This window comes from Nicotiana sylvestris, chromosome 3, assembly GCF_000393655.2.
Source record: "Nicotiana sylvestris chromosome 3, ASM39365v2, whole genome shotgun sequence".
NCBI lineage: Eukaryota > Viridiplantae > Streptophyta > Magnoliopsida > Solanales > Solanaceae > Nicotiana > Nicotiana sylvestris.
The window spans coordinates 110,296,909-110,311,410 of record NC_091059.1 but is presented as its reverse complement, the minus strand read 5'-3'; the positions used below and the strand labels follow the sequence as shown (position 1 = coordinate 110,311,410).

Here is a 14,502-nt window from a genome sequence, read left to right as displayed (position 1 = left end):
GGTGCAAATGGAGAAGACAGTCGTTTGAACCAACGGGTAATAGAGGACAAGTAGATGTCAGGGGGAGGGGCTCAATGTTATAAAGTTATGACGGGACACATGGGGAGCTCGAAACAAGTACAACCTATCCCTAAAAAGTAATGTGACCAGCCACGTGACTCTTTAGTCATATCTAACAAGGCCACTCAACAATATAACTTAAAAGAATTGGGCCCAGATTTTTTGGCCCAATTTATGTCTGAAGAAAAGGCATTTAAATTGCCCAATACAAAGACCAGGCCAAATCCATTTAATGAAGAGGTAACAGCTATACACATTGAACATTCTGTGAGAAATCAAATAACCACTTACGCATTGGAGCCCAGGAACAACAAAAACAACGACAACACAGAAGAAGAGGAAGAAAAGAGGGACGATGATGGAGATAAGGAAAATCAACAAGAAGCTATTCTTGGGGATAATGCTATGTCGATTATTGCTGAGCACGAAGGGAAGGGAGATGATCGGACTACAACAACATGCACATGCAATCAAAAGAATCTGATATGTTTGTGGACTGGGCAATTGAAGAAGCAATGCCTCTAAACCATCAAAGCTTAGAGGTAGAAGAAGATCTGGAATTTGAGGCATCGATTTGGGTGCATCAGAATATCATCAGATTGAGCAAAGAATTTGGGGTGGATTTTAATGGGTGCGAGAGAGAGGCACTGGAGCTTTTCATGAAAATTGACAACAGAAGGCAAGCAAACAAAGGGAAAGAAGTTACAGGTGGTTCAGACTCCAAAGAAAAAAGGATTCAAAGAGCTGAAAGGTCTGGATATTAGAAGTAATTTTTAGAGTAATGGAACGAGAAGTAGGGAGGGATGTATTATCAGTCATAGCCAATGTGAGTGAACATTATATCATGGAATGTTAGGGGACTTAATAGAGTTAGAAAAAGGAGATTGATTAAAAGTTTGATACTCAGTTGGAAGGCAGAGATTTTTTGTTTCCAAGAATCTAAAATAGAAGGGGATATCAGGGAGATAGTAAAAGAATTATGGGGTAATAGATGGGTGAAATTTGCATAACTAGAAGCTAGTGGGACTAAATGGGTTATTGTAGTAATGTGGGATGGTAGAATATGGAAAGAGGAAGTATGTTGTGTGGGAGCACATACAATTACCTGTAAATTTTCAGGTAAGACTCAGGAATACACATGTCATCTTTCAGTTGTGTATACTCCTAATGATAGAAGAAAGAGAGAGGAAGTTTGGTGGGAGCTGGCAGGTGCAAAAGGTCTCTTTAGTAGACCTTGGGTGGTATGTGGGGACTTGAAAATGTTGGTTTATGTTTAGTTAACAATGGCATGCTGAAAATGTTGGTTTATGTTTAGTCAACAATGGCATGCCAATTGGAAGAGTTGGTGGAAAGAGTTGGTGTGGATGCTAGGAGGAAGCTTCCTCCTTTGATGTCACCCATGACATCAAGAGGAGGTAGTTTGATGTCACCAATGACATCAAGAGGAGGTCTTTACCTCTATAAATAGATGCACTCCTTCACTTGTAGAAATCATCCCAAAATAATACAATACATTGTAGTGAGTAGAGAGTTAAGAGAGAAATTCTCTTAAGTGTAATTGGGAAATCTCCCCTTCCTTTGTTAATATTAAAAGGGCAATTGTTCTCTGGTGGACGTAGGATTATTTTGATCCGAACCACGTTAAATCTTGTGTTCTTTCTTTTACGTTTCCGCTAACAATTGGTATCAGAGCGACAGGATTCTTTAACGATCCAAGGAGAAAGAACAAGCAAATATGAGTTCCATGAAGTTTGAAATTGATAGATTCAATGGACGCAACAACTTCAATATCTGGAAGATCCAGATGATGGCGTTACTGCGGAGGGAAGGTTCAATCCATGCTATTGACGGAAAGTATCCTACGGATATATCAGCTCCCGACAAGGAGAAGATTGAAGGGGATGCATTGAGTGCAATCCAACTATCCCTTGCACCTAACGTGCTTTGTGAAGTGAGTACGGGTACCGAAGAGACGGCCAAACAGTTGTGGGAAAAGCTAGAAGGGCTATACCAAGACCGATCAGTGACAACAAGAATGTTGTTACAACGGCGTCTTCACACATTTAAGATGGGGTCAGGTACTTCGTTACAAGATCATTTAGATGCGTTTAATAAACTTGTCATGGACTTACAGATTGCAGGAATTAAAAGGGAGGAGGAGACGCTTGCATGTGCTTTGCTATTTTCATTGACTTCAGGATATCGTGATATTGAGAATTCAATGATGTATAGCAAGGAGCCTATCAAGCTTGAGCAAGTGCGGCAGACACTTAACTCTAGTGATGTGCGGAGGCACATTGAAGGAGATAGAGATGACCAGGCAAGTGGCCTCTTTGTAAGAGGCCGGACTAGCCAACAGGGAAAGACCAAATCAAAGCACAGATCAAAGTCTCGTGTGAACAAGAAGAATACAGAGTGTTGGGGTTGTGGCAAGAAGGGGCACTTTGAACGAGATTGCCCAATGTCAAAGTCCAAGGAAAAGGCGAGTGCATCTACAGTTGAACAGGTACATAATTTTGATAATGATTATGTACTAACAACATCGTGTAATAATAATAGTAGTTATGAAAACAAATGGGTGTTAGACTCTGCTTGTACTCTGCATATGACGTTCCGAAAAGACTGGTTTAGCAGCTACGAGAAAAGTGGAGGAACCGTAGTAATGGGCAATAATGCAACTTGTGCAATAGTTGGCATTGGCTCAGTTCGGGTTCGCTGCCATGATGGAATCGTGAGGACTATTACACAAGTCCGTCATGTTCCTGATCTGAAGAAGAATTTGATCTCCTTGGGTACTCTGGATGAACAAGGCTACAGGTACATGAGCGAAGCAGGAACTATGAAGGTGACTAAAGGTTCTTTAGTCATGCTGAAAGGCAAGCTGGAGAACGGCCTTTACACATTGGCCGGAAGCACCATTGTTGGCTCTGCAAATGCATCTACAGTGCAGTTATCTAATGATGACAAGGCAAGACTATGGCACATGAGACTGGGTCATATGAGCGCACGTGGACTGGAGATGTTGAGCAATCGTAAACTTTTGGAAGGTGAGAAGATCAGCACGCTTGACTTCTGTGAGCACTGCGTTCTAGGGAAGCAGAAGAAGGTCAGCTTCAGCACTGGCAAACACAAGACAAGAGGAGTGCTAGACTACATCCATTCAGATTTATGGGGTCCTTCTAAACTTCCATCGAAGGGCGGAAAGAGGTATCTTCTCATTTTTATTGATGATTTCTCACGAAAGGTTTGGGTGTATTTTTTGAAGGCAAAAAGTGATGCTTTTGAAGCATTTAAAGAGTGGAAGATTTTGGTTGAAAATCAAATGGAGCGGAAAATCAAGTATCTTCGCACAGACAATGGCTTGGAGTTTTGCAATGAAGAGTTTAATGAATTCTGCAAGGTTCATGGGATCTCAAGACATAGGACTGTCAGGCATACCCCACAGCAGAATGGAGTTGCCGAGAGAATGAACAGAACTCTTCTTGAAAAGGCTCGTTGTATGCTCCTACAAGCCAAAATGTCCAAAGTATTTTGGGCTGAAGCAGTTCACACTGCTGCTCATATTGTCAATCGATCTCCAGCATCGGCAATTGACTTTAAGACTCCGAATGAGGTATGGTCAGGTGAACCCTCTAACTATTCATACTTACGAGTATTTGGGTGTCCAGCTTATTATCACGTTAATGAAGGAAAGCTTGAACCAAGGGCTAAGAAGGCCATATTCGTAGGGTATGTGGATGGAGTAAAAGGGTACAAACTTTGGTGTTTGTCTTTACTCAAATTTATAGTTAGTAGAGATGTCACCTTCGATGAATCCTCTATACTTGATCCCCGTAAAGTTTCCGTGGAGTTTTCAGGAAACAAGAACAACGAGCAGGTGGAGCTTCCGGTGGAGCTTGCCAAGGAAAAGGATCAAGAGACTCAGGTTAAAGATGAGTCAGAAGATGTAGGCGTTGAAGAACTTGCTGTCAATGAACCATACACAATTGCGAAGGGGAGGGAGAAGAGGCAGACACGAGAACCGGAACGCCTTATAAATCAAGCAAACTTGATTGCATATGCGTTCGTAGCTGCACAAGAAGAGATTAAAGATCTGGAGCCCTCCTCGTATATTGAAGCAACTTCTTGCAAGGATGCCGCACAATGGCGGTTAGCCATGACTGAAGAGATGGAGTCTCTTCACAAGAATCAGACATGGGTCTTAGTGAAAAGACAAAAGGGGAAGAGGACAGTTGGATGCAAGTGGGTCTACCGAAAGAAAGAGGGAATTCCTGAAGTGGAAGATGCTAGGTTCAAGGCGAGATTGGTTGCAAAAGGTTTCAGCCAAAAGGAGGGAATTGACTACAATGAGATTTTCTCTCCGGTCGTGAAGCATAGCTCAATTCGCGTGCTACTAGCATTGGTTGCACAATTTGACTTGGAGCTTCAACAGCTTGATGTCAAAACTGCTTTCTTACACGGTGATCTAGAAGAGACAATCTATATGGATCAACCTGAAGGTTTCCTAGCTGAGGGAAAAGAAGATCACGTATGCCAACTAAAGAAGTCTTTGTATGGTTTGAAGCAATCCCCTAGACAGTGGTACAAGAGGTTTGATGCATTCATGACTACACATGAATTCTCAAGGAGTGCATTTGATAGTTGTGTGTATCACAAGAAGATGTCTGGTAACTCAATGATTTATTTACTGTTGTATGTTGATGATATGCTTATTGCTGCTAACAACATTACAGAGATAAATGCTTTGAAGAAACTATTGAGTAAGGAATTTGACATGAAGGATTTAGGAGCTGCAAAGAAAATCCTTGGTATGGAGATTTCAAGAGAAGACGATGTTGTACATCTTTCTCAGAAGAGGTATATTGAAAGGGTTCTCGAGAGATTCAATATGCAAACGTGCAAGCCTGTAAGTACACCATTAGCTCCTCATTTTAAACTTTCAGAGTCACAAATGCCTCAGTCCGAGGATGAGGTGGAGCATATGTCAAAGATTCCTTATGCCAGTGCAGTTGGTAGTATTATGTATGCTATGGTATGCACACGTCCAGATATTGCTCAATCTGTAAGTGTGGTAAGTAGATACATGTCCAACCCAGGAAAGAGGCATTGGGAAGCTGTCAAGTGGATATTGAGATATCTCAAAGGAGCTTCTGGTGTTGGTCTTACCTTTCGAAAAAGTGGTACAGGTATTTCAATTCTCGGTTATGTGGATTCTGACTATGCAGGAGATCTTGACAGAAGAAGGTCCACAACTGGATACATCTTTACCCTCGTTGGCAGTGCCGTCAGTTGGAAGTCGACTTTGCAGTCGATTGTCGCTTTGTCTACGACAGAAGCAGAATACATGGCAGCAGCGGAGGCGGTAAAGGAAGCTATCTGGTTGAAAAGTTTAGTAGCGGAATTGAGTTTGGTTCAGCTGGAATCAACTCTTAGATGTGATAGTCAGAGTGCTATTCATCTAATGAAAAATCAGAGATTTCATGAGCGCACTAAACACATTGATGTCAGATTTCATTTTATTCGAGATGTTATTGATGAGGGAACTATCAAGGTCGTGAAGGTTATCACAGACGATAATGCTGCAGACATGTTGACCAAGATAGTCCCGCTCGCTAAGTTTGCACACTGCAAGGACTTGGCGGGGGTGTGCATCAACTGATGCAACTCCGAAGAGAACAGTTGCTAGGTGGAGGTGGTATGTTCAACAATGGTTTGATTCTTCTTGTTTCTTACAACGGGGTTGCCCAGTAAGCTTAGAAGTTTTGGCCAGAGTTGTTCACACGCTCGAAACGCAAACCAAGGTGGAGATTGAAAATGTTGGTTTATGTTTAGTTAACAATGGCATGCTGAAAATGTTGGTTTATGTTTAGTCAACAATGGCATGCCAATTGGAAGAGTTGGTGGAAAGAGTTGGTGTGGATGCTAGGAGGAAGCTTCCTCCTTTGATGTCACCCATGACATCAAGAGGAGGTAGTTTGATGTCACCAATGACATCAAGAGGAGGTCTTTACCTCTATAAATAGATGCACTCCTTCACTTGTAGAAATCATCCCAAAATAATACAATACATTGTAGTGAGTAGAGAGTTAAGAGAGAAATTCTCTTAAGTGTAATTGGGAAATCTCCCCTTCCTTTGTTAATATTAAAAGGGCAATTGTTCTCTGGTGGACGTAGGATTATTTTGATCCGAACCACGTTAAATCTTGTGTTCTTTCTTTTACGTTTCCGCTAACAATTGGTATCAGAGCGACAGGATTCTTTAACGATCCAAGGAGAAAGAACAAGCAAATATGAGTTCCATGAAGTTTGAAATTGATAGATTCAATGGACGCAACAACTTCAATATCTGGAAGATCCAGATGATGGCGTTACTGCGGAGGGAAAGGTGACAAACATGTAATAGCAGTTAGACTGGATAGATTCTTGATTTCTGCTGACTAGAATGAAGACTTTAGAAACATAAAACAATCGTTGATGCATAGAGTTACTTCAGACCATTCCCCACTGATGCTTCAATGTGGTAGTTGGGATCCAGTCAAATCATACTTTAAGTTTGAGAACTGGTGGTTGAGTTTTCAAATGTTATTGAAGACATGGAACTTGTAGACATCCAACTATCAGGAGGTGAGTACACATGGAGAAAAGGTGACAGACATATAATAGTAGCTAGACTGGATAGATTCTTGATGTCTGCTGACTGGAATGCAGACTTTAGAAATATAAAACAATCATTGCTCCATAGAGTTACTTCAGACCATTCCCCACTGATGCTTCAATGTGGTAGTTGGGATCCAGCCAAATCATACTTTAAGTTTGAGAACTGGTGACTGCAGACTGAAGGATTCAAAGATAGAATACAAGAATGGTGGAATTCTTTCACCTGTGAAGGAAGGCCTGATTTCATTCTAGCTTTTAAACTTAAAGCCTTGAAGGCAAAGCTTAAAGAATGGAGCAAAACTTTTCAAGGCAACTTAGCATTGCAGAAAGCAAGTATCCTCAGCCAACTTGTAGAGTTGGAAGAGTTACATAACCAAAGGAGCTTGACAGAGGAGGAAATATTCACAAAAACTTCATTGTCCATGGAGTTTGAGGAGATTGCAAACCATGAAGAAATAGCATGGAGACAGAGATCCAGGGTCCTTTGGTTAAAAGAGGGAGACAAGAACACCAAGTTCTTCTACAGAATAGCTAATGCTCACCGGAGATATAATAATATTGATCAGTTGATAGTAGAAGGGGAATCTTTGCAGAATCCTGAAGATATCAAGAGGGAGGTTATCAGATTTTACCAAAACCTCTACACAGAAGAAGAGGAGTGGAGGCCATAAGGTACCATCAGAAACAGCCATATGATTACACCAGAAGATAACTTAATGCTACAGAGCCCATTTGGAGAACATGAGATATGGAATAGTGTAAAGGCATGTGCTGGAGACAAAGCACCTGACCCAGATGGATTCTCAATGGCCTTCTTCATTAATTGCTGGGATGTGGTCAAAAAAGAAACGGTAGCTGTTGTTCAGAACTGTTATGACCAAGGAATATTTGAAAAGAGCCTTAATGCTATTTTTGTGGCTTTGATTCCTAAGAAGGTGGGGGCCAAAGAACTGAGAGACTTCAGACCTATCAGTTTGATAGGCAGTATATACAAGATTATTTCCAAGTTATTGATTGAGAGGCTCAAGAAGGTGGTCAACAAACTGGTGGATGCTCAACATATGGCATTCATAAAGGCAGACAAATCATGGATGCTGTCCTAATTGCTAATGAATGTATTGATATAAGGAAAACAAGCAAGGAACCTGGGATACTATGCAAGCTGGATATAGAGAAAGCATATGATCATCTGAACTAGAACTTTCTACTTGAAACCCTCAGGAAAATAGGCTTTGGTGGAAGATGGATTAGCTGGATAAAATTCTGCATCTCTACTGTGAGCTTTTCAGTACTTATTAATGGAGCACCAGCCGGTTTTTTTTCCTTCTCTGAGGGGTCTGAAACAAGGGGATCCCCTTTCCCCTTTCCTATTCATTATTGCCATGGAAGAATTGAATGGTATGCTGAAAAGAGCTCAGACAAACAATTGGATCAGGTGCTTCAAGGTGAATTGTAGGGCTGATAGCAACATGATGATTTCCCACTTGCAGTATGCCGATGACACTTTGGTGTTTTGTGAAGCTAATAGAGAACAACTGAAAGCTATGTTGCGCGGACTCTCCAAAATGTAGCCGCACCCGTGTCGGATCGTTCAAAAGTGCACTACTTTTGGAGGATCCGACACGTATCCGGCCACATTTTCGGAGAGTCCGAGCAACATAGACTGAAATTTCTAAGGGTGATCTTCATTCTTTTTGAAGCCACTTCTGGGCTACACATAAATTGGCACAAAAGTTCCATTTATCTAGTCAATGAGGTAATGGAGCTACAAAGTCTTGCTGATATTCTTGGTGGGAATGTAGGTGAATTGCCTACTGTATATTTGGGGATGCCATTGGGAGCCAAGAGCAAATCAAAAGGAATTTGGAATGGTGTGCTGGAAAAGTGTGAAAAGAAACTAGCAAACTGGAAGAATCAATATCTATCTATGGGGGGTAGACTAACCTTGATTAACTCTGTACTTGATGCCATGCCTACTTATATGATGTCTCTATTTCCAATTCCAGTTAATGTAGTAAAGAGAATTGATGCATTAAGAAGAAATTTCTTATGGGAAGACAACAATGAGAAGAAGAAATTCCATCTGGTTAAATGGAACTCTCTTACTACTAGCAAGAAGACGGGGGGATTGGGAATCAAAAACCTGAGAGTTCAGAATCAGAGTTTTATGATGAAGTGGCTATGGAAATTTGCGGTAGATGAGTAATCACTGTGGAGAGAGGTCATTAGGGAGAAGTATGGAATGGAAGGAAAATGTACAACAAAACCAGTGAGAAGTCCTTATGGTGTCAGTTTGTGGAAGTCAATTAGGAATTTGTGCCAAAAGTGATTAATAAATCCAAGTTCAAAGTAGGAAATGATATGAAGATCTCTTTGTGGGATGACAATTGGCTAGGCCAAGGACCTTTGAAGCTACTCTTTCCTGACATATATACCTTGCATCAACAACAACAAGCAACATTAGATGAGGCATGGACTAATCAAGGTTGGAATCTTACCTTCAGAAGACCTCTAAATGATTGGGAGATTGACAGAGTAATTGAGTTTTACAATACTTTGGAGCTATTCAGTGGAATCAACTCTAATCAAGATCTCATCATATGTTCTAGCTTGCTGGAATAAAGAGGGCAACCTTTCTAGTTATAAAGAGAGATGGAGAATTGTCCCAACCTGCATATGGTGGACAATTTGGGAAGAGAGAAATCAGAGATGTTTTGAAGACAAAGAGATGTTTTGAAGACAAGTCCAGTAACATCCGGAAGACAAAGATGAAATGTTTAGCTCTTTTCTATTTTTGGTGTAAAGGAAAGTTTTTGGAGGATCATGAATCCATTTTTGATGTTCTAGATTCCTTGTGAGAAGACCAAGGATTATAAGTCTTTTTATTTCTTTTTGGGCACTCCTTTTGTAATTATGGGTGACTTCACAAATTTAGTGAAGACTATATTTTAATATACAAATATGTTACCTTCTCAAAAAAACAAAAATAAAGTAATGCTCTCAAAAAACACTTATGATATGTGTTTAAAGGATCATAGATATGTGTTTGGTTCATGGCATGATTTCCAGGCAATCTCGCTTGAAAGTAAGGTAAACTGTCCAGGCTAACAGATCCTTGAAAAGGTGATTGTGTACATATTTCTGGCGTGGAGCTTTCCGTCTGTAAAGATATTCTCGAGTAATGATCTTAGCTGGTTTTTCCGTCTTTTGACCTTGTTATCTAAGACCAATTTATCGCTAGGAAATCTAACCAGATTGCTGCTTTGGTCTTCTTATATCTCATTTTTTGGCTTTCAGCTGTTTCCAGATCGAGGATAACTCTGTGGCGTTTCATGTTGCAGATATCCTGTTATACCTACTCTACTAACCAGAATATTATGGTGGAGGATATGTCTGGATGAAGCTCAAATGGTGGAGACTAATGCTGCTGCTGCAACTGAAATGGCACTAAGACTACATGGAGTTCATCGGTGGTGCATTACAGGGACTCCCATACAAAGGAAACTTGATGACTTGTTTGGTCTTTTGAGATTCCTCAATGCAAGTCCTTTTAATATTTTTAGGTGGTGGACCGATATTATACGTGATCCTTATGAGGTTTGTGGTCTGGTCATTCTTAAGCAAACATTGAATGTATTATTTATGCAATTGACGCTTATAAGTTCCCCTTCTCTTCTCTTTCTATCCTCTTCTCCCCTCGTTATTGCTCTATCTCAGATATATCTTTTTTGCTTTCCAGAAGGGAGATTCCAGAGCGATGGCTTTCACACATGATTTCTTTAAGCACCTAATGTGGAGGTCATCAAAGATGAATGTTGCTGATGAACTGCAGCTTCCGCCTCAAGAAGAGTGTGTCTCTTGGCTTTCTCTTTCACCAATTGAAGAGCACTTTTATCAAAGGCAGCATGAGACTTGTGTGAATGACGCTCGTGAGCTTATTGAAAGTTTCAAAAATGATATATACAAGAGAAAAGCACCTGGTGGATATATATCTTCTTTTCAATCATAGTATTAGCGAAAGCAATGTGTTCTGAGATTTACTTCCATTGCAGGTTTCCAGTTGGAGGACGCTGCATCAGATGTTGTTATCACAAATATAGAGGCTGCCAAGCTCTTTAACTCACTTCTAAAACTACGCCAAGCCTGTTGCCACCCCCAGGTGGGGAGTTCTGGGTTGCGATCACTACAACAGTCTCCCATGACTATGGAGGAGATTCTGTCGGTATGTTATTATTCAGGATCAGAAAACTGTTATTTTCTTAAAAGCTGTTGCCAGTCAAATGCGTATATAAGAGGTACTTTCTGTAGGTTCTGGTGACTAAGACTAAGGTAGAAGGAGAGGAAGCCCTCCGGAGATTAGTTGTTGCATTAAATGCACTGGCCGGTATTGCTATAATTAATCAAAATTATTCTCAAGCCGTATCATTGTACCAAGAAGCACTCGCTTTAGCAGAAGACCATTCCGAGGATTTCCGGTTGGATCCCTTGTTAAACATTCATATTACTCATAATCTTGCTGAGATACTCCCACTCACTTCTGACAGTTCGAAAAAGCTTGAATCTGCACCTGGAAGCCCTAGAGATAAAGTATCCAACATGGAAGATGCTGGACAAAGTGATAAAGGTGCTCTACACGGGGAAGACAAAATTAAGGAAGAAAGCATTTTAGTCGCTAGCTCTTGCGATCCATCCAACTTAATGTCAAATTCACTGGCAAAAGATTATGTTGACGAAAAATCTGAGACTAAGTTAAAGTTGTCCACATGTACAAGTTATGAATCATTGAGAACAGCATGTGAAAATTTGAAGAAAAAATTCTTATCCGTGTTTAGTTTGAAGCTGGCAGGGGCCCAACAAGAGTTCAAAAAGTCATATGATCAGGTAAATATTCATGACAGGCCTTCATAGATGTGGAAAACCTTTGGCTATACTTATTGTGTTGAACAGACCTGATTTTGCATAGAAGATGTCCGTAATTGTTTAAGGATACTGTTTAATATTTGCTCTTCTTGGATGCATCTGTCAGATAACTGAGCTCTTAGATGAGAGGGAACTATCTAACTAGGAATGTGCAAGAAAAGGTGTTGAGACAGTTTTATATTCACACTTCCTGGCTCTCACAGATATTCAGCCTGCAAGGTGGAGACAGTGAAAAAAGAAACTCTCTGTTCCAGCCAACAGCTGAAAATTGAAAAAGAAAATATCTATTTCAACCAACAACTTAATCTTTTATGCAAAGACGGAATTTTAGAGGACAATCCATATAGACAAGCTATACAACATCCTTTTCACATTAACACAAAGACTCTAATAATTGTGTAGTATTTCAAAATTAGATGTTTGATCTGTCACATTCAGGAAGTATCTTAAAAAGTGTGTAGAGTTCTCTTAGTCATTCTGGTTTTTCTCGTTCTTGTTGCTTTTCAATTCCCAAACTCTAAGACAATTATATAGCAAAAGGAAAATCTAATTAGGTCAATATTTAAGCTTCTTGAAACTAGCTAATAAGTGGGCAGCATGGGCAGAGTGTGTTGGTCAAAAAGAAAGGAGAATCTTCGGTTTGCTCTTCAATGTGCATATAATATGAAACTGACTGGTTGACAATAGAATACCTTAAAGTAGGGAACATACTGATTATTCTTCTGCATAGACAAGGTAATGAGCTTTCGCATGTCCATTTTACTATCTTGGTGACTAAATAATCAAAATTTTCTGGATAATACTATTGTTCAATAGTGAAGTGCACAAATAAAATGTCAAGGTCACAATTTACTTGACTATATTTGTTTCGCTTAGTTACTAGTTACTACTTATAATTCTCTCATCTGTCTCTCGCTCTATTTAGGAGGTGTAGACTGCCTAATTTGGCATCAATAGACTAGAAGTATCTAATTTTAGTGACAGTTTTAGAGTTATGAGACCAATTAGTCCAGGTGTTCTTAGAAGACGGTTTTGACATTTGTCTACAATCAGGATATGAGCTACTAAACTCAAAGTGCTTGGGATGTCTTGAGATGATTATTTATGTATTTATTGGATCAGTAAATTATGGGATGTCTACAGTTTAGACCCCTCAACTGTTTTTCTATTTCTTTTTGTACTTGGTCTCTGTGTCTATACAGGCTTTGCAATTTCCATTTACATTCTTTTATGTCCTATATTTGAAGGTATGTAACGCATTTAGTGATAGAAAGAACCAGTATTCTGCTTGGTGGTTGGAAGTTTTACATCATATTGAGCAAAACAAGGACTCCTCAAATGAATTGATCAGGAAAATAGGAGAAGCTGTGTCTGGGACGCTAAACACCTCTAGGGCATCAAAAGTTGCTTCCTGGTTAGTGATGGATTTATTCTTTACTCTATAGTCTTTTCTTATCCATCAAAATAATTTGCTATCATTATTGTTTGATGACAATAGTTGAGAAAGACATTTGAATTAGCATTACTATTGCAATATATGAATAGTTACAATTTCTTGCATCTTTGCTGGATTTTTCCTTGTTATCAAATCTGCAGTTGTTTTATATGTAAATAAGCGTCATAGTTTCTTTCGAACTAGTTTTTCCTTTTCCTGGAATCATCTTCTCTAGTGTGGTCCTATTTGGTACAATGGTTGGGTAGCACATAAATTGTTTTGTTCAATCAGTAGCTAAAGTTTTGTTTGCTAACATCCGGTAACGCATACATGCTGTAAATGCTGAACAAATGTAGTGATTGCTCATATTGTTTCCAATTTGTGTCAGACGCCTCACCCTTATTGTTAGAGATCAAAGAAAGTAAGCGGACTTTCAAGGTTGATCTCTGCACCCTTGTACAATGACATGTATATAGTTTGGCAGTGACAGAAGCACAGTATAAGCTTCACTTTTGTGTTGAAGTCGTAAGTGCAACGGATCTGTTTGTGGCAGTGAGGCCTAACGTATGGTGTCAAAGTAGGTAAGAGTTCAAAAAAAGAGAAAAGAAAGTAGATCACAGTTATGGCATTACTTTTTGAGCAAGTGACATATGAGCCACTTGTAAGGTTGAGCACAGGACATGGCTTCACCTTGTGCTTTAGTTGCATGAAGAATGCTGTTGTTGAGGAAGGGCTTGCAAACATAAGGGCTCGTAAATATAATGTAGTTGTACGGCTGGGTGAGGACCATTGAGGCCTGTCACAAGTTGCACTGATGGGTCCCCAAAATAGCTAGTTAACTCACATTTATCCACAGGCCCAGCGTGTAAAGATATGGCTCCACTACAGTCTACATGCTTTTTTTTTTGGAAGGTGAGAAAATCAAGCAGCTGCAGTAGCACTTCAATAGGAATTATACCAATAGATCTTTTTTCTTTTTGCAGTAACCATGAAGCTCAAAGATGTAGGAAAAAATTACCCAAAATAGTCTCTAAACTATGCGGTTTCACCAAAATGGTCTATAATGTATAAGGGGTGAAGCACTAATGATCCTCCAAGAGTATACATTTAATCAAAACCTATGGATACCATCTATGTCTAACAGCACAAATTAGAGAAGTCAAAAAATCATCCTTTAACTTTGCTTCTTCACTCAAATAGTTCCTACTATAAGGAGGACTTATAGTTCTCCAAGTTCTCGAAATTGGTGCACGTGTAGTCAAAGGCAACGGGAATTTCTAGGATTGTTTCTCCTCTATAAACCCAAACTAAGAGAATGTGATAACAATTCAACTCAGGAACAAGAAATTAATGGAAAGCAATTAAAGGGATAGAAGATGGACACAAAGTTTGATAAAAAACTAGCAATAACTAGAATTAAACAACCTTAA

At 39.7% G+C, this 14,502-nt stretch overlaps 1 protein-coding gene across 4 annotated transcripts in view; it reads left to right on the top strand.

Moving 5' to 3' along the window:
- The window catches only part of LOC104230919 (uncharacterized), a 42,090-nt gene that overhangs the window by 8,355 nt on the left and 19,233 nt on the right, over positions 1–14,502 (top strand). For all 4 annotated transcript variants that reach the window (XM_070170933.1, XM_070170931.1, XM_070170932.1 and 1 more), the window contains 5 exons: positions 10,059–10,314; positions 10,457–10,697; positions 10,770–10,939; positions 11,026–11,598; positions 12,885–13,051. In XM_070170933.1, the coding sequence (XP_070027034.1) occupies positions 10,059–10,314; positions 10,457–10,697; positions 10,770–10,939; positions 11,026–11,598; positions 12,885–13,051 (1,407 nt within the window). The remainder of the gene's footprint in view (positions 1–10,058; positions 10,315–10,456; positions 10,698–10,769; positions 10,940–11,025; positions 11,599–12,884; positions 13,052–14,502) is intronic.